This window comes from Melanaphis sacchari, unplaced genomic scaffold (genome assembly GCF_002803265.2).
Source record: "Melanaphis sacchari strain LSU unplaced genomic scaffold, SCAv2.0 Contig24_pilon_pilon, whole genome shotgun sequence".
Classification (NCBI taxonomy): Eukaryota; Metazoa; Arthropoda; class Insecta; order Hemiptera; family Aphididae; genus Melanaphis; species Melanaphis sacchari.
In genome coordinates this window covers 463629-483511 of record NW_020271125.1, presented here as the reverse complement: position 1 = coordinate 483511, position 19883 = coordinate 463629, and the positions used below count along the sequence as shown (strand labels likewise).

Genomic DNA, 19883 nt, shown 5'->3' with positions numbered 1-19883 from the left:
GGTTACGTATTGCTCTGTTGTACCTATTATACATACCGAAAGGCACCTGCGTCTGCCGTAGACCTGATTGACAGCAGGTCAAATCTGATAACAATTATAATTTATAATGGTCTTGTCTAAGACTTGACTAATGTTATTTGCCACACCACTTAATTTAGACGGCTGAAGTTGCGTAGTAACTACTAGATATTTTCACCTTTCGTGCACCAAAATACTCCACTGCAGAGTCGGGAGATATTGTAAATGCTGTTACATGGCAAATTGTGTAGACGGTTTAGTTGTAGTGAATAGTTCGTGAAAGCTCCAGTCAGTCTCATGCCCGTGGAGCGGCCAATCAGGATATAGAAAGCATGATTGCACGTGATGGAGCTAAGAAATGGTCATGAAATGGTCTGAGTCCTTGCAAGATTGTCGTAAAGCTCAGAAGAACGGAGTCTTTCATTATTCTGGTCACGTATTGTAATGACTGGTATTTACAAGATAAACAATGCCTTAGATCATGAAACGGAGTTGATAATGCAGTTGATTTACACAGATGCGTTTTTGTGGTCTGCAATAAGTTACGTTAATGAATAATGTATTACTCAAACTTTGTGGTGTCGATGGAAAATCACAATTTTTTTGGCTTAAAGTTCGAATTATATTCGAAATATCAAAAGTTCGATTTCGTAAAGTACTTTGTGTTGAAAATCGTAAAATTGCTTTTTATAACTAAGTTTTGAAAATTTTACCAGATTTTCTAAGTTTTCATCGAATATCTGTAAAAACTTACCGAACTAAAATCAGAAATTTTCAAGGCTGGTATAATGATTTTTAACTCAGTTATTAATTTAATGCATCAAAAGATAAAGTTAAAAGTTAAAGTATACAATTTTTGGTTATCTCAGTTAAGCAATAGACATTTTAAACTTTTTAAGTTAAAAGTAACTTTTTATTTGTTGGCATATTTATTTTTATCAATAAACAAATAAATTGAATACTATAATGCTTGTACTTCATAAAGATACAGTATTTATATAGTATGTTTTATTTAATTTTTCATTTCTACAAAACAATAGTCATCGATATGTTAAAGTGCCTAAAACTGACTTACGATTAACTTAATTTTAACTTATTAACTTGTTAATCCCAGCCTTGAAATTTTATGAGCTGTTTGAAATTTAAAATTTACGAAATCACGTAAATGTAATAATCTATAGTAAAATTAAAGTTTTAAATAAGTATACACTCATACCCATTTAGGAATCAAACGTTCTATATGAAGCAATGTTTGGAATAAATGAAAATGGGATTAGTAAATTCAATTATTCAAAATTACTACAGGACTGCAAACAGAAGAGGATTTAGAGGCAGCACTTACCAACCAAAGGCAAACATAGTTGAAGTTGGTGAGATAGAAGTTGAAAATCGATGATGCTGTAGAGACACAAGGAGAAACTCAATAGTTGAAACAAGGACGTAGAAATGAAATACCAGCACGGACACAAAAATTACAACATCGAGAAGAATCACCATCGGCTCACAGAAACAAGCAAGACAAATGTTGCAAATGTCAAACAAGAAAATGCCAATTGTATTAATTGGACAAACGTCAGATAAATTCTGAAGTCGATCGAAGTAAAATTGATGCCCGCACATTAATGGCTAAGGTGTTAGTTGTGGATGCAGATTTTATCGCCTGGGTACAAAAGTCGGGAACACTCACAACTGTTCACTCGCAATCAGTTCACTTATGAAGAAATCTTTTAGAATCGGCAATTATACCGATAATGAAATTGTATTCGACAACAGTATCGCAACCGTCTTTGACTGCGGACAAGGATTAATAGGTGATTGTTTGAAAAATGTGACAAACAGATGTAAATGCCGATCAAAAATTTATTACAACTGATGTCACAGCAGTCAAGCCTGCATAAATAAATAAATGTACTTAGTAAATTTAATTTGTCATTTTGCATTAATACTTAATAATAATAATAATATAATATACTAACTTACTTATAATATATTAGTCATTGATATAGTACCTACCTAATATACTTTAAATAATAATAATAATTAATAACTTTGTAAAATGTTTGACTTTTACTAGTGGATTGTTTATCCTAAGATTTACCAATCTCGTTTGTAAAAGTCCGAACTACAAAATCATCTGGGTTTGACCAAAGATGAAGCATCCAGGTTTTACGAATAATTGGTAAATGTCCGAAATTGAAATTTACCAACAGTGTCGGCGAAACCTAGATTTACTATTATATTATCTATATTGTCCAATGTACGAAGGCTATTTTTTATAATTATTTTGCCCATAACATATATAAGACTATAATACAGGGGTCTTCAATCTTTTTTTACGGCGGGCCAAATTTGATATACGCTTTGGCATCGCGGGCCAACATTTTTAGAAATGTGTTGTCTAAAAAAAATGTTGTCTATCTAGGATTCTAGGAATATCTGATAGGTTATGAAATTGAGAAATAAATAAGAATAGATGAGATTTATTTAAAAAAATGTATGTTTATTTATATAATTTTTTAATTTATTAATCAATTTAATAAAAAATAAATTAAAAACAATGAAAATTAATATATTATTTTCAAAACATTAATTAGCTTGGCGGGCCGGATCCGGCCCGCGGACCGTAGATTGGAGACCCCTGCTATAACAAATATATAAATCTAGTTTTTCTATATATTTTAGGTGAATCTGTTGGCTGTTTAATTCGATAATTTGTTTAGTATAATAACTTGCTTATTGTTGCGTGAACATTCAATTTTTGTGACGGATTCAGGGGGTGTTAATCGGCAGATCAGTATTATTGAACTCGAATCGAAAGATTTACTTAATTTTTTTTTTTTTTTATGAAATAATAAAAACAGTTAAACTATTTTGCAATAACAATAATCTCACAGATACAATGATAGACGATGGTCAATGATTAGACGGAGTTTTATTACTTAACTACAGTCATCTATAATATAGTGATCCTATGTGTGATTCAGCAAAGACTCACTTAGGAGACTAAGAGACTTCCTGTACGTCAAAAATAATAATGCTAATTTTTATTGCTTGTTTTTAATTTGTATTAGGGTAGGTACAATAAAATTTTTATGTGTATTCATGTACATACTTTTTTTTTTTGAGTTTTGGTAATGGTTAGATTATTATTGGTCGGTGTACCAGCTACCTGCACTATATAGTTTCTTTTACGGTAAATCGTATAATAGGTTATAGGCATGTTTATAATATTTTTTGAATTAGTTCACTAAAGAATATATTTTAATAATAAATTCTGTAACGGTTCAATAGAATAACCTACAGGTAGAAATATAGTATAATAGGCTTGTAAATACTCTTTTGTTTCTTTATGAAGCCATGCGTAAATTGTAATATCATATTTTGCGGATATAATTTAATGAATGAATGAATGAAGGTAAGGAAATAAAATAAAACCACCAGTTATGCTTTCAAATACAAAAATATATTATTTTGGATCCATACAAACTTTTATAGTAATAATAATTTAAATGGAACAATTAATAGAAACTTATTTCTATAATAATATGTGTAGGTACAACGTTTACTTATCCAGATGTTAAGAGCACAAGTTATATTTTATTTACAAGTATTGGTCGTAGGTGTTGTCTTGTTATATATATTTTTTGCACGATACAATATAATATTATTATTAAAAATTAAAGTTTTTAACATTATAGGTACATAATAATTAGTGTAAAAACAGATACATAATATAATTACTTATATTCTACCACTGTGGCACAATACTTACATAGTTTTAAGTGGTGAAATAATAATAATATAATATAGAAAAATCAATGGTAACTTACTATAGTAACACGTATGAATATATACTGGGGGGTCATATTAAAGAAAACATACAATAGTTATGTTTTCAAATGAAATTAATTTGTATTTTATTTTGTTTATCAAGAATTCCAGATTCCTCCGTTTAAATCATAAAAAAAACCCTATCAGTCTTCTCGACATTGTCGAGTATACGAATACGTTCGAAACAAACTACGAATACATTATACAATACAATATTATGTAATACACTTACGGCGTACATATTAAGCAGGAATTTTTCTACTTACAATTAATAAATATTAATTTGAGTATAATACCTAATATGGGGTAAAAAAAAAATCAAATTTTTTTGTTCAGCACGACAATTTCATAAAACATAGTACGTATACTAATACATTTAAAATAAATAATTTAAAAAATAATAATAATAATCCACTCGGATTCATCTTTCAATCTAGTATTTGTTGGTGATTTGTCTGATCCAGTCTAAGTAGTTGGAAACCTTTACATAGACTCCGGGAACGCCGGGCTGACCGCATCCTACGCCCCAGCTGACGATTCCGACTAAGTACCACGAACCAGCGCGCTCACAGACTAATGGACCACCACCGTCGCCCTATTATAAACGTAAAACAAATCATTGTTGATGAGATGAATTTTAATGGCTGAATAAAAAATCTTTGTTGACGAGGTATATAATATAACAATATAAGTAAGCATACAAGGTAGGTATATATCTATTACATAAATTACCGAATAATGCAAAAGGTCTTAAAATGGTATAAAAGTTTTTGCTTTTAAATACGTATAATCAAAACAATGGTGAAATTTAGTGATATTTTAAGACAAGAATAGTAAAAAAAGGTCAAAAACAAATATATTGATAAAACTTTCGGCTCATGTGAAATATTACGCGTGTTACATAAGGTCGCATATAACTGAAAGTTAATACAGATATCTTATATTTTTTTGACGTTTAAATAGTTTTTATTTAAAACCTCATCAAGGATCTACACACATTGGTATATAGGGTGTTTTACGGGTACCTAATATGCTTATCCTCTTTTATCGTTTATTATGAATTTCTTTAAATGAATGCTGACAACCATTTTATATTATAATATTATTATGTAACGTGGGCAATAATTAATGTATTTATGTATTAGAGATGTCTAAGACGTTTTTCTACTGACGTACCTTGCAAGCGTCTTTTCCTTCTTCTCCACCTGCACAAACGAAACCGTTGTGCAACTTGAAGTCGTACCCAAGACGGGTTTGCTGTAATTGCGTTTCGCACTGGCGGTTAGAAATCACCGGAACGTCTACTTCCTACATACAAAAAAAAAAAAAAAAATTGAATAAATAAAAAATGGTTCACTGGTGTTAAAATAATTAATTTTTTTTTGACGTAATTGCCATACGCTCATGATTCTCGGTGTTGTCATGTACGCACAAAAAGTTACAGTTTTAATTTTTTTGATAAATTATGAATATCATCGTTTCCTGCTTTAATAGTATAATCATAATTTTCATTTTAAAATGTAATGGTATTTTCTAAAGTAATATTATTAAAAAACTGAAAATCCTGTTTTCTAAGTTGATCGGGATACCTATTGATAGTAAGAAGGATTTTCTCCATTTTTTCTCATTAATATTGATTATATTATTATAATGTAATAATTGTTTGTGAATATTAAAAATACAAATTTTTTCCAGATTTATCAAGAAAAACTTCATTAATTTGCATTAATGCTAACACCGAGATTAGAATTTTAAAACTGTTCACAATATGCAAGATTTACTTTGAGAATGTTCTGGTATTTTCCGTAATCGCCAAATGCGTCTTTGCCCCAGCCGGTCGTCCAGCACCGTTGTCCGGTAAAGTCAGAGAACGCGTCCGGCAAGCAGGCCGGGCTTATGTGTGGGTTTCTGGAAAAGTCCACGGGCTTGTCCATGCGAAGTATGGCCAGGTCATTGTACAGCGTGCCTGCGTAGAACTCACGGTGTATATTCATGTTGACAACGTCCGTTTCTACATATGGGTAGAATTCTACGTCATGGTTTACGTCCCATTCGCCCAGACGAACGCGCAAGTCTTGTTCATGGTATCTGTGGGTACAGAAATATAGCCGATAACCAATGATTAAAACACGGAATCGGATACCGGGTAGGCAAAATTAAATTTATAATTTAACGCTATCGAAACTCACGTCTTGACGCAGTGGGCGGCAGTGAGCACGTGCAACGAATCGATCAAAGTACCGCCACACACGTATACGCTTTCCTGTGGGTCCTTCTTGAGGATGGCCACTTGCCACGGGTATTCACCTGCGAACGAGAACATCATTCGGTGAGTACAAATAATGTAACTAATTCATTACACAATGATGGCATACGCTTGATGACGTTAGGCTTAACACGCATATATTATGTATTGGTTTGAGGACAATTTTAAAATAGGTAGGTAGTTAAGTAGTTTCACTCACCGAACTCGCTGTCTCCGTCCACGTATGCCGGTGTCTTGATCCTTCCGGTGATTCCGTGTGTGTTCCTCTTACCGCATTGTCCGGCGCTGACGTAGTTGGAAGACGAACCTGAGTGGATAGGTGGTGCGGGCGGTCGTCTGCAGCAAACTTGTCTGGGACCACAACGGCCGCTAGCTGAATACGATGACTGACGCTATACACACATACACACATTGTCCGTTTAAGTCTACGGCTATACGTTTCGAGCGGTGTCAATTGCGATAACGACACAATTATATTATAAATAATGTTATTTTTATTTGAATATGCGTTATGAATAGACAATTTTCGTATGTCCAAAACGGTTAATTAAGTGATGTTTTGTAGTGTTTAGTGTTTGTGTTATTCGGGTCAAATGAAAGGCGTTGGACCGAGTAGCATAACGAGTTAAGCGAGTATAGAAAAAGTATAAATAATAACAATGTGCTTAGTGTTTATTTTTGATTCGAAATATAATATTTTCGGACCAAAAATATGGTGTGGTACCTATTTATAATAGGTACTCTCATTCGAGCCTTTATCGTTTCATTTTGTTAATGATTAATGACCTCGGGATGATAATATTATTATTCTTAAGATTTGATGTTATTGCAGTGGTTATCATTGGACAATTCCCCGTTTGAAGCGTGTAAATATATTTTATGTACATTTAGACATTTAGTTAAAATATTGTTTCACTGTACAATCGATCGTTTGCGACGACGAATCAAAATCGCGTGCAATTTGTTGTTCCAAACATCTGTAATATTTAGCGATTAGTGTTATATATAGCTGGGTGGCAGATCCAAGTCAAATAGAATATGAGAATTAGGGACAATAGTTTTTTTGTACATTAGTCAAACTTCTGGAAGGAAGGGTATACAATTTTTTTTTTTTTTGAAATTATATGGTTATACAATATTTTTTAATTCGTATTACACATTTGCATTTTTGAACTATACACATTAAATACGGGCTATTAAATAGGTCATTTTCTTGATTTCAAAAACAGATCTATAGGCACAAACTTTAACCTTTAGTAAGATTGCCATTAGATACTAACACGTTGACTCCATTTGACTTTGTTCCGTTCACCGAGATGATTGGAACATCGATTTCGTACCACCACGTGTTAGTGTCGGTAGGAACCCAACAATGTTACGTTTTTACTATCTCACCTCTTCTACATCTCTTTTGCGCCGTTGGCCTCCACCTACGAACTTAACGGACCCCGTAGATTGACGATCATTGGGAAAAGATACTTTTGGACTACCCGCGGCGCCCGACGACGACGATTCGTCATGGCTATTGTAACCACCGTTGTTGCTACCACTGTTACTACTACCCGTTATGTTTGAACTTCTATAGTAGGAGTCAGAATCGAAATCGTCAGGCTGCTGGCCGTAATAATCGCCGCCAGCCGACGAACCATAATCACCGGCACCCAATGAACCATAATCACCGTGGTTGTCGTATTCCTCGTTTCGGTAAGAGTGATACTCGGGTGCATAACCACCACTACTATAACCGCCACTTTCGTAACCTCCGCCATAGCTGCCTCCTCCGTATCCTCCACCGTAAAATGGTTTGGAGTGATAGAATGGTTTGGATGGGCCGTAATATGAAGGGCTACCGTGATAGTATGGAGGTGGTGGAGGTGGAGGTTGCACGTGGTAATGGTTATGCTGGTGAAGGTACGAGGGAGGGTATTCGTGGTGGCCATAACCACCACCGTAGTGTGGTGACTTGAGCTTATGCACAATATCTCCGACCTTGTGTACTAAACCCGCGTTGGGTGTTACGTGTAGGTTAACCCAAGGCTTGACAATTTTCTCGCCGTATTCGTCTTTACTGACTTGTAATGATAATAATGGATTAACGCTGATCAAGCCCAGGTTAAGACCGTTACCACCTCCCAGGGAATGGCCATACGGGTTTACCGAGGGATTTGGACCATAGGGGCTGATTGGATAAGGGGAACCGCCGCCACCGCCGCCGGAAGGTAGTCCAAAAGATACTCCAAATGTGGGTCGGACTTTGACGCCGGAACTTCCGGTGTCGTCAGAGTCCTCGTTCACGGCTCCGCCGCCTCCTCCTCCTGAACTGCCCCCGAGTAGACCCCCGAATTTTCGCTGTAAACACATATACACACCACCCGATCAAACCTATACTGCTTTCCTATAGTTGTCAGATATGATCGTAAAATCGGATATATTCGTTACAGTGTATTGTTTTTCAGGCGTGAGCACATAATCGTGAAATATTCGTAAATTTGCAACTTTCTTTGAACTATTTTGGTCTAGTTAAGATGAATAAGTAAGTTTTCATGAGTTATAACAAATGTTAGTTAATGTATAATACATGAAAATTGTTATATTTTTATTAAAGTTTTTATTGTTATTGTTTTGCGATCTAAATTCATTCATGTTATTATTCGAAAACTATATTCGCTATGCGTATAATATATGAAAGTAAACATGAATAATTCCTTAAATCATATTCACACTACGGAAAACAATCATTAGCGTTCATTGACTGTTTATGTAGAGTGAAATTTAATAAAATAAAATAATGCTAACACAAAATAAAATGTAATGTACGTATATAAGTATATTACGTGTATTACGTCATTCGATATTAACATAACAAACGTTGAGAATTAGAAGACAAGTTTGGTCTTTCTCCCAGCTATTCTCAAGTGATATACATTTGTCTTTGTCAAAAAGTTTTTTTAATTTTCCCATTTCGTAATATACCCGCATAAAAATGCAACAGCGTGTAGTTAGACAAGTTTACTATGTCGATGAACAATATTGTTGAAAAAATATTATATGTGCGATTTTATTTACTTTTATAACTATTGAAATATTACCTATTCAAGAATTTCAAGTTGCTTAGTTACCGTTTGTGTGTTATTACAGTGTTTGGACGTAGAAAATTTCGTGAAATACGAACTATTTATAATATATATTTATTGTGTGTTGGTGATTGTAGATACGTTTCAGATCAGACACAGGAAAAAAATAGTTTTCATGTTCTTCATAATATTATTCGCGTTTGCGTTTCGTAACACTTCCGAACGGAAGTAATATTTTTTCGGCGTTTTCCTTTTCTTTTTTTCTGAGTCTACGGTCTATCATTGTTATTGTTTGTATAAATATATATAGTTAGGTATGCATAGTTACCAAATTTCAACTCGTTCCTTATTTTTTTTTAATGCTGGTAAATGTAAACCCGTTAGTCAAACATGTAATGTATTGAGTGAGTATATTGTGATCAGTGTGTCAAGCGTTAAAAGTTTTTTTTCTTATTTCGATTACTGGAAATTTGAGTTACATTAATTTACAACAGTGATAAATTATAATTCATTTATGCGATCTTTTATCTTTAGTAAATAACAATTATTATGATAATCATACGATTTCATTTGTCTCCGTTAAAAATAATATGTATAACAAATTTTATTTTTACATATTAATGCGTGTCAAGGATTCGTGTTAATAGCTAACAAAACAGCCCGAGACAAATTCATACAAATGTAGTGTATAGAAACGTGACTCAAACCTCCAGTTTCTTACTACTCGAAAAGTTTTACAAACATTAAGTACAATGTGCCACTTCGTGTGAAGTATAACCAGTAAAAGTGTGTGTGTGTGTGTGTGTGTGTTTGTTAGTTTTTGGCGCACATGAATCTAATTGCACTTACGCCATCGGTGCGGTCGTCATCGTATGGAATCTCCACGTTATATCCGTTGCTGATTATGTCGTCCACCGAAGTAGGTCTTTCGAGGTATCGCTAAAAAGTCCAGTTTCAAACGTTATTTAAGTCACAGTGACATCTCATGTAGTATCGTATGTTCTAAGGTATTACGCCGTATTATAGGTTCTATATTTAAGTAAAAGTGTCTATAACAACGTATGATTATATAGTCGGATCGAGTAAAGTAATATTTTGTCGTATAATAACATATCATGTAAATCGTAAGATATTTTACTATATTATATAAATGTTTATGTAGTAAAATATTATCCTCAGATTCGTCTTCGAATATCGTCAAATTATTTTGTATTTAAGGGTAGTTTTTGATTGAGGGTGTAGGGGTGGGCACTTACCGGTTCGGCGTCTTGTTTGCTTTGCGGGGCATCTCTGCGCCGGCGCGCCTTGGCCTGCTTGTCTGAAGCCACGTCAGCGGTCGGTTTGTGGTGCGACACGATGGTACCATTGCCGTCAGTGACCACCACTTCATCTAGTCCGATGGCTTCGATGTCGGTCTTGCCTTGTTGGAGCAAGTTCCTCGGGTCGATACCCGCGATGCCGTCCTCCTTGCGAGCCACTTCGTGCGGCAGACATTGGTCGTACGGCACGCAGTAACATCCGTAGTTGTCAGCTCTTGGCGTTTCGTAGGACGGATATCGGTCACCGGCGTATGGTCCGTTTAAGGAATCTGCACAAGCGAAATCACACGTCAGGTATAAATATAGGTACGTGACATCAAACTCGCGCGCAGTGACTAGTGACGCACCATCGTTGGCGTTTTGTGGGGGGGGGGGAGGGATAAAATAGTTTTTGGACAATTTTTTTTTATGCTTTTGTTATTTATTTTTTTTTGCTTTTGGTCAGTTAAAAGGGCTATAAATGCGTCACTGTACACGGGTATCGGGCCGACTATTACTTGACGGCGACGGTGCGTTGATGTTGAGTTGTTTCTTGTAAAGCGGGCCGCCCGGAGTTTCGTAGTTGTCGAAGCTGCCGCCGTAGCTGTTTGTCAGGCTGCTGCTCTGCCCGTACAACGACTGAGGGCCGTCGTTGCCTCCGTAAAGCGGGCCACCGATCGGGCCGAATCCCGTGTCGACGACCGACGACGCGGCCTTGATTCCGTCCACACCGTCGTTGTGATGGTAATGATGGTGGACGTGCTGCTGCAGGCTGCCGGCCGGCAAGGTCACGGAAGGCACGCCGCTCACAATCGGTTGTTTGGGCCGGTAAGACTCCGCGGCCTCGGATTCGAACACCTGTGGTGGCCGGCTGCTGATGCCGTACACCGAGCCGGGTCGGGAGTTACGTATGGGTGGGCCGACGCCGAACGGGGACGGGCCGCCGCTGCCGTACGACGACGACGGGCCGCTACCGTACGACGACGACGACGGGCCGCTGCCGTACGACGACGACGGCGGTGGGCCGCTGCCGTAAGATGAACTACTGGACGGGTATGGGACGGGACGTGGTGGGCCGTATCCGACAGTCGACTTGACCGGTATGGCGGCGATGGGACGTCCGACAGGTTTCAGCGACACGGGCTGCGCGTAAATCAAATCCTGAGGTCCGATATACCGTTTGGGTTCCACCAACTCGTCGTCGCACTGAAAACGTTTTTTACTTTTTTTTTATAACATATAACTATGTATTGTGTTGCATGTCTAAAGTTCAAGCCAAAGTCTGATAATTCGAAGTTCATAGTCTTAGTATAGATATGTATAAAGAACGGATTTGTGTATGCGATAAAAAGTGTTAAAATCATTAAAATATGTGATGAAATTTGTTTCAAAATTTTAGTAAACGAATCAATTAATTATCAGAAATATTTAAAAAATAAATATATTAACGATGAAAATTCGTCAACACATACGTCAAGGAAATAAATATGAGCCCTTACAATAATTCTTGTAGTTTATTATTGTAGGTATCTACATAACATGTGTCTATCGTTGTCACCACGTATTTAGTCGAATTCGTTACCTCCATAAGGCCCAAGCCGCAAAGTCTGTCTTTGATGAGATGTCTTCCCTGCGTGTCCGTGATGTTGGCGGGCAACACTTCGGTTTCTTGGCTTCCGTCGTCGTTGGCCGCTGAATACGAATCTATCGACTTGCCTTCACGGTCCGAGGCTTCTTCAGAGGAGTCCGAGGATTTAACGCTCTGCTCCTTGTTTTTGCCCTTGTCCTTGCTCCATGACCATTCCTCCGCACTCGTCGCGTGCAAGACGAGCGCGACCAATAGGAACGAGCCCGTTACTAAAAATCTCATGGTGCTGTTGTTATTTGTTGTTAAACTGCGAATCAAACGGAAAAAAAAAGTTGATGATAAAATTATACTACTTGTATATATGATTGTTATTATTATCAATACGAGTATATGCCATTTTTATAATTCAGTATTGGTAACCAGAGTTGTATAAAGATAATCCAATAAATAACAATAAATAAAATATTTATCTAGATAAAAACAAACAACTGAATAACTTATATTAATAGTAAAAAGCGTTTTTTCTATGAATATTATATACTATACTATAATATAACTATAAAGTTAAATACATAACAGAACTAAATGCTAAAAGAATACCATTATATAAAAAAAATTGAATGAATAAGTTCATTGGTAAGTAAAAGATTAGAAAAATTAACCTATCCGAAATGTATATAAATAAAATTGAAAATTTTGTCTCAAAAATGATCTGAATAGTTTATCTCAGATAAATATTTTATTTAAATTAATATATATAAAACAATAAATTATTGAGATACCTATATAATTATCTAGATAATACACTATAATGATATTGGTACCTAACTGCTATATTATTATTCTATTTGTCAGTGTATTATAACTGCCCTAGCCAAACGCCACGCGCTGGTATAGACTTTTATTTTTTTATCGTTTTGGTAAAAAGGCATAATAATATAACACTATGTGCGTGTTTCGATTGCTGATTAAGGGCACCTGTTCATTAAAATATTAAAATCTTACAATGGTGCAGCGAAACCATAATACCTCTGTAAAAAAAAAAAAGTTTGAATAGCGTCTTTCGTAACGGTGCACTCATACAACATCGAATGATAATGAAAAAACAGATTTAAAACCAACTTGGCATGCACACGGTATGCACGTTTTAAGCAGTGAAGTAATGTAATTGGTTATTTGACGGATTTACAATGGTTGTGATAATGTGATCGACAACGCGATTGACGTAGTAGTATAATATATAATATATATGTGTGTTAAAACATTATAATATGTGAATGCGGCGATCTATTGTTTGGTGTAAAAAAAAAAAAAAAAAAATGTAATAAAAATCGAAAAGATTTCAAAACGACCAGTACTAGACGTTATAATTTATAAATATATATTTAGTTGGTTTATTGACATGTTGTATGACATAATAGAATGGAATAATAATAATAATTATAACGTGCGAGTAAAATCGAAAAAAATTTCATAACGATGTGGTGTTGCGCGTCGTATACAATATTGTTAAATAATAATAATAGGTATATTATGTATGTAAATAATGTCAAGCCGAGCCACCGAGGTCGTCTGTGTCTTGCCTGGAAAAACCCGAAAACGATCTCAGACCGCTTTTCTCAAAGGGGGCAGTGCGAATACGTAAAATGTCCGTTGGAAATAAAATCTTGTTTTTGGATTTTGGAGAAAAACATTATTGTTTACGCGTGTTCGGAAAAAACTGGCTGTGGGGCCGATTGCGTTGTTTACGATTATTACGACGAGAGTAGGTAATCAAAAATATGGTATTGTTGAATTGTCTCGAAAAAATAATTAACAAAAACGGATCGTCACATATTATCACGAACACCTCGTCGCGTTAGGCAACGCGCTAATGTTTTGACTCGGTTTTCGAACTCTTTCAATTATTCCGATCACGCGCGGGCGGGCGGTCATGTTCAAAGACGGCGTGCCGTGGCGCGAGTGCGTGCGCGCTTATATATATTATAATATTATTAGGTATAACAACGTTGCACCGGCCAACAAAGAGAAAGCGAACGGAGTCCGAAACGCTTTCACTTTCCGTCGCCCACCGGATTCGGTTTTTTTCCATCGCCGCGTGTTCCCACATACGCGCTCAATGCCACGACACGTCGCCGACCTTGAGAGCGAGTATTGTCGTTATTATGTCATCATCATTCGCCAAAGAAAACGAGCGAGATAGCGACGTACCTGCCCGAGCGCAGGTGGCTGGCACGCGACGATATAGGTACGTAGATAGGGGCCGAGATCGTCGTCGAACGAGGGGTAGATTTTTTTTTGATTTTTTTTTTCTGTCGAGCGCGTTGGCGTTGCGGCAGGACGCGAGGAAAAATATAAAGGACGCGCGAAAACAATGGTTCGCTAATTTCACGTTTTTCTCCCCGCATTGGGTTAGGCACCTATATGCCTACGCGCGGCGTTCGTCGTAATAATGACGACACCTATATCACGTAACGTCTACGTGCGGTATGGATGGACGGATGACGGTCCGTCGTCTCATCGAGGTCAACGGTTGACAATAATACATAATGTACACCTTACCGACATATTGTATAGAGGTAGGTGAGCGAAAAAAACATTATATTATGATTATATGTTGATGTATTCGTTTTCGCGATGACGGCATTCGCGCGAAAACAATCGTCAACCGTTTGCGCGTGTGTTACATGTGTATACCGTACACTGATGTGTGTTGTACCTAAATCGCATTTTTACGTCTACCTACGCGCACACGCCGGCCCAGCCGTTTTAAGCGTGACTGTTATAACATTATACATACTTACATGAGTCACAGAAAGCGAAATTTCGAATATTATGTAACGGCAAAACGTAGGTACGCGTACAATACTTGTAAACATTTTCAGGGTTGTCGATATGTCTTTTTATTTATTTATTTTTTTTTTTTAAATTACACCGTCATTTAACGTCGTCGAGATAATTTCAATGGGAATCGCTCAAGTCATCTCATTTGCACACGACGTTGAAAAGAAGACATGCTATTACGATTTACGACGTACGTTATGGTTTGTTGCGTGTATACGTTTCGCGACCGAAACGTACAAATAGTTTGGGATGACGTTCGAAACCTGCTGCAACACGGAGACTGTTGTAGACGTCTTCTTAAATGTTAAACGCTCAAGACTATTGCGGAAATACGTAATGAATCAAATGTTCGGTTCGTTGAAAGAAATCTACTAAGAAGAAAAGTACTACACGCGAGTAGACTTGAAAACGTTTTACTTTGAAGTTTGAAGTCAAAGTTCGATATCTGTAAAGATTTTTACTCGTTATTGTTGACAAAAATTGCGCGCTTGCCCTCTTTCCGTTCAGCAAAAAAAAAAAAAAAAACCAAAACAAATCAGAAAAATTTTTCCTTAATGTCGAAATAATATAATACGTAATTTCGATCGAGATATTGGGTAAAAAACTCCAACTACATTATCGGTTTCTCAGTCTTCAAACAGTCACAAGGCGCGCTTTCGAAAAACGTGTTCTTATTATACGATCGAAACAGTGAGCACGCGATTCACCCGTACGTCTTACAATAATTATTTAGTTGCGTAATATTAATGTTACATACGCGGGTCACATGTACCCGTTGGGCGGGCGCGGAAAGGGTGGTTTATGCCACGGACACGTTTTCCGCGTGAGCCGTGACTGTCGCCGGAGCTGAGTCCCGAGAAATTTGGGTCTTATACGATATCGCTGAAATGTGATGCATTTCAGGAGAGATGGTTACCACAGCTGCGGAATAAATACCGTACTGCAATAATTATAATAATAAAATTTCCTACATAGATGCATACCTATTATAATTTTAGGTATGATAAACCTGGCCCGTGGACGAAAATTTTTTTTCCTCATCCGTAAGTAAGCGACTACCACCAATGTTTTCAACCAATCGTCTCCACCAGACTTCAAGTCACGGGTCGTCATAGTAAATACACGTTTTGTTTTGTTATACTGATTATTTTTTACAATGATATCGTACTACACTATTTCCGAAAAATAATAAAAAACGTGACATAAAATCAGTCTGGTCGTTGACCGTCAACGGAGTTTGTTTTTCTTCGGTCTTCTGTGGCCCGGAGCAGTATAATTTTGTATTCTCGCTTAAACCGGAAACTACGCCCCTTATTAAATTTACTTATCTTAATTGTTCAAAGCATACATTACTTAGTGAATAAACACGAGTTTAATATACGTATATTATATTTTATACAAATACTGTCTGCTGTTATTTGCACAAATAACAATAAACTGTTGCGAAACAAATATAATAGATAGAGTAATAATAAGAATAATCAAAATAATATGAAATCATAACGTCTAGTCAGTAAAGATTTTACGTAACGCGAAATATAATAATAATAATAACAGTTTGAGAAATCCAAATATTGTGTCAGCAGCTTCAGCCCACGCACGGCACGATGCGGACGTCCGGAACTGGACGTGCGCGGCCCACGCAACTATGATACATATATTATTTACACCAATAAACGTGTCGGGAAGCGAACATCGAGGCAGAGAGAGCTAGGAGAGAGAGAGACAGAGAGAAAAACGATTTAAAAGCGGAAAAAGCATTATGTATGAAGATCGTAATAAGTCTACAGCTCATCACAGGAGAGGGTTATGACGTGCGCATTGTCCGAACGGAGAAAGTGAATAATATTATAATATTATATTCCTATTACCTACGGTATCGGTGACCTCGGTGGCGACTACATCGTTATATATTCTGAATTACATTATAATAACGATTATGTTTTATTTTTGTTATGAATTACTTAACGAATTCGGTAGCAAATAAAAATATTATTATATTAGACTTGGTGATTTTACGTAATATCGTTTATCGTGTCCGTTACCTCGTCGTTTCCTCGTCTAACCGCTTTATTATAGTAATACGATTATTATTAATATTGGTGTAATAGTGTTCCGTAATAATCTCACCACAAACCAGAGAGCAGATCGAATGGACGTAAATCGCGTTCATAATTTTGATAGAATTTGTGATTATTGGTAAACAATAAATAGCGAAGTATTCCATTGACTATCGAAACAATTTAAGGATGGCAAAATGTTTTCGGTGTAAATGTCAATGTATTTAAATACTAAGAGTCTAAATGAAATTTCTTTTGCTGTCATTAATGAAATAAACATTTTAGTTTATTAACAAACAACATTTTAGAAGCATAATAATTAATAACTAACTTAAGTGTATCATAGTTTATAATAATTCAAGTGTATATGATTTATTTATATAATTAATTTGATCGAATTTTATTTACGAAAAATGAATTCAAATTTGAGATAAAGACTCTGCAAGATCGCTTTTCCGATACTAAGATTTATGTAGTCTGTTATTTTTATTATTATTATTATTATTATTATTTAGTAGTAGTAGTGCTTGTAGTATAGTACAATATATTACTTAGTAATAATTACTATGTAATAAAAAAGATATAAGCTTAAATTACAATTTAATAACTTAGGTTTAACTTAAGTCTTAAGCCACTTAAAAATGTTTTGTTAAAAACTAAAATAAAATATTTATCTTATAATTAATAACTGTAACACTATGTAATAAAATTATATTTAAAAAAAAATTGTATAATAGTTCAAAGATTATGTCAAAAATTTAACCATTTTAAATGCACCTATACAAAATATATAATAATTATTTTCAAATAAATTAAATAACACAATTTTTTTAATTAATATATTATAAATCTTAGTTTTTACTGCCTAATTTAAACAGGATAAATTATTAGTAGTCTGAAATATTAATATTTTAATCTAACCTTTTAGACAAAACACTAATAATATTTAAACCTAAATTTAAATATAAGTGGTATCAAATTTAATTCAATAAAATCCTTTTGTAATTAGTTATGGCCTATGGGTGTATGTATAACAATAAATTGACTTTTAAATCATAAAATAAATCAAAGGTTACTTGCAACGAAAAATGAGCAAAATCTAACAACTACAAATCGAAGTCAAATTTAAGAAACAAAATAAAAATAAAAATTAAAAGTTAAGTAAAACAAAATATTACCTTTCTCAGTGTATCCAATGCGTTGCTGTGACGTTTGTGTCAGAATAAAGATACGGCAGAGACGTAAGTTCAACAGTGTTAGGTCTCTTCACTTGGACGGCCGTAATATACTTTCTCCAACGATCACAGACTGACCTGGGATTACGGTAACAGCCGGATTTATTATGTATTTTTTCTGTCCCTACTATTTTCGTTTTTAAGACGCATCCGGCCACCTTCTATCGCCGCGTGTATACCTATACAAATGCAATAATGCATAATAATATTCATCCCCACCGGTCAACACAACGGGCACTGTACAACAGTATAGGTGGTAAGGCATGGCGAAAAAACAAAAACAAACTGGCTAAGGCCGTTCACTCTCCGCGGCGGGAAAAAACCAATTCTTCACAAAAATCAATGCCATTTTTCTACTAGCGCGACAGCGACGGTGGACAAACCGTATTGCAGGCTGCAACGACGGCGGCGCTCGTTCCCGGAAACCGTCAAGGCTCTCGTCAGGTAAAACAGCCACGGTTGTTTCTCAAACAGACCGGTAAACCGGATCTATGTTCTATGATGCAAATCTATTGTTTTCTCCGGATCTTAATAGTCATCATCGACTGCCCTATGACGTTATTGGATGGGTAACTAATGTACCTACATAATAATGATATGCCTATCTACAGCGTATTACCTATTCGTATTACATTACGCGCCACTAAATCTTATCCGATTTTAAAACCATCGAATTATGTATAGGTACGTAATTGTATGTTGTTACTCAACGCGTCGTTTAGTCGATCTTTTTTTCATTTTCTCTAATGGAAAATAGATGTTAGTCGCTGATGTAATAGAAAGTTTTCGACAAAGTCAATTACGGTAACACAGTGTTCGTGATCGTCACTCCGATCTTTGCAACTTCAGATGCAGTGCGATGGGTCGATGCACCTTTGCAGCACGCAGCGACATTATAATATGTGATTTAATGATAGTCACCTACTAAGCATAATATTTCTTTAACGTAAAAATACTCATATTTCAAAAAACTATATTATGAATACCATTAACGTTTTTGAAAATGTATTTTTCACACTACTTAAACAATCGTTATACAAAACAAAATTTTTGGAAAAAGATTGAACTTTTACTATTTTTTAAGTTTTTTACTTTTTTGAATGGAAACATTTTTAATTTCATATTCTGAAGCAAAATACTATCAGAGGTATTGTGGTGTATACAAATAACATATCAGACGAGTAATTAATTAGTTATGAGTCCTATTTAAGTTCAGACGAATGGAGTAGTGGAGAAACATTTTAACGAACATTCTTATGCCATTCCATTCTACTCAGTTACAATTCAGGTTAATTGAAAAAACGTAAATATTGCATTTGATTCGATCACTGATATTATAGATATTATATGTAATAGTTTTAAAGCATGTTTTTTTATATTTTTTTTATCCCATAGTGTCTATTATGTAGATATACTTAAAATAATAAAGTTATTTAAAAAACCTACCCCCGAAGATATTCATTGAGATTTCTTGGATACCTTTTAAAGCTATTTGTATATATATTTTTTCTATTCTCATGTAAAAATTTAGGAAGTAAAAAATTTAAAAAAGATTCTAGAAATTTCTAGATTCTCTAGAATCTACATTATGAGTAAGAATTTTCAATCTAAAATTGATTTCGATTAAAACAGTTACAATAATATAGTTTAAAAAAGATAAATGTATTCC

General features: G+C 35.2%; 1 protein-coding gene across 1 annotated transcript; it reads right to left on the bottom strand.

The window, feature by feature from the left end:
- Positions 1–4185: 4185 nt before the first annotated feature.
- Positions 4186–18302, bottom strand: LOC112595075. Its single transcript, XM_025340168.1, has 10 exons — positions 18158–18302; positions 12070–12382; positions 11006–11693; positions 10446–10777; positions 7511–8464; positions 6315–6507; positions 6039–6156; positions 5631–5937; positions 5026–5157; positions 4186–4444 (listed from the first exon to the last, which is right to left on the bottom strand). Exons 2-10 carry the CDS (start codon positions 12355–12357, stop codon positions 4283–4285), a joined length of 3174 nt encoding a protein of 1057 aa, XP_025195953.1. The 5' UTR covers positions 12358–12382; positions 18158–18302; the 3' UTR covers positions 4186–4282.
- Positions 18303–19883: the final 1581 nt, after the last annotated feature.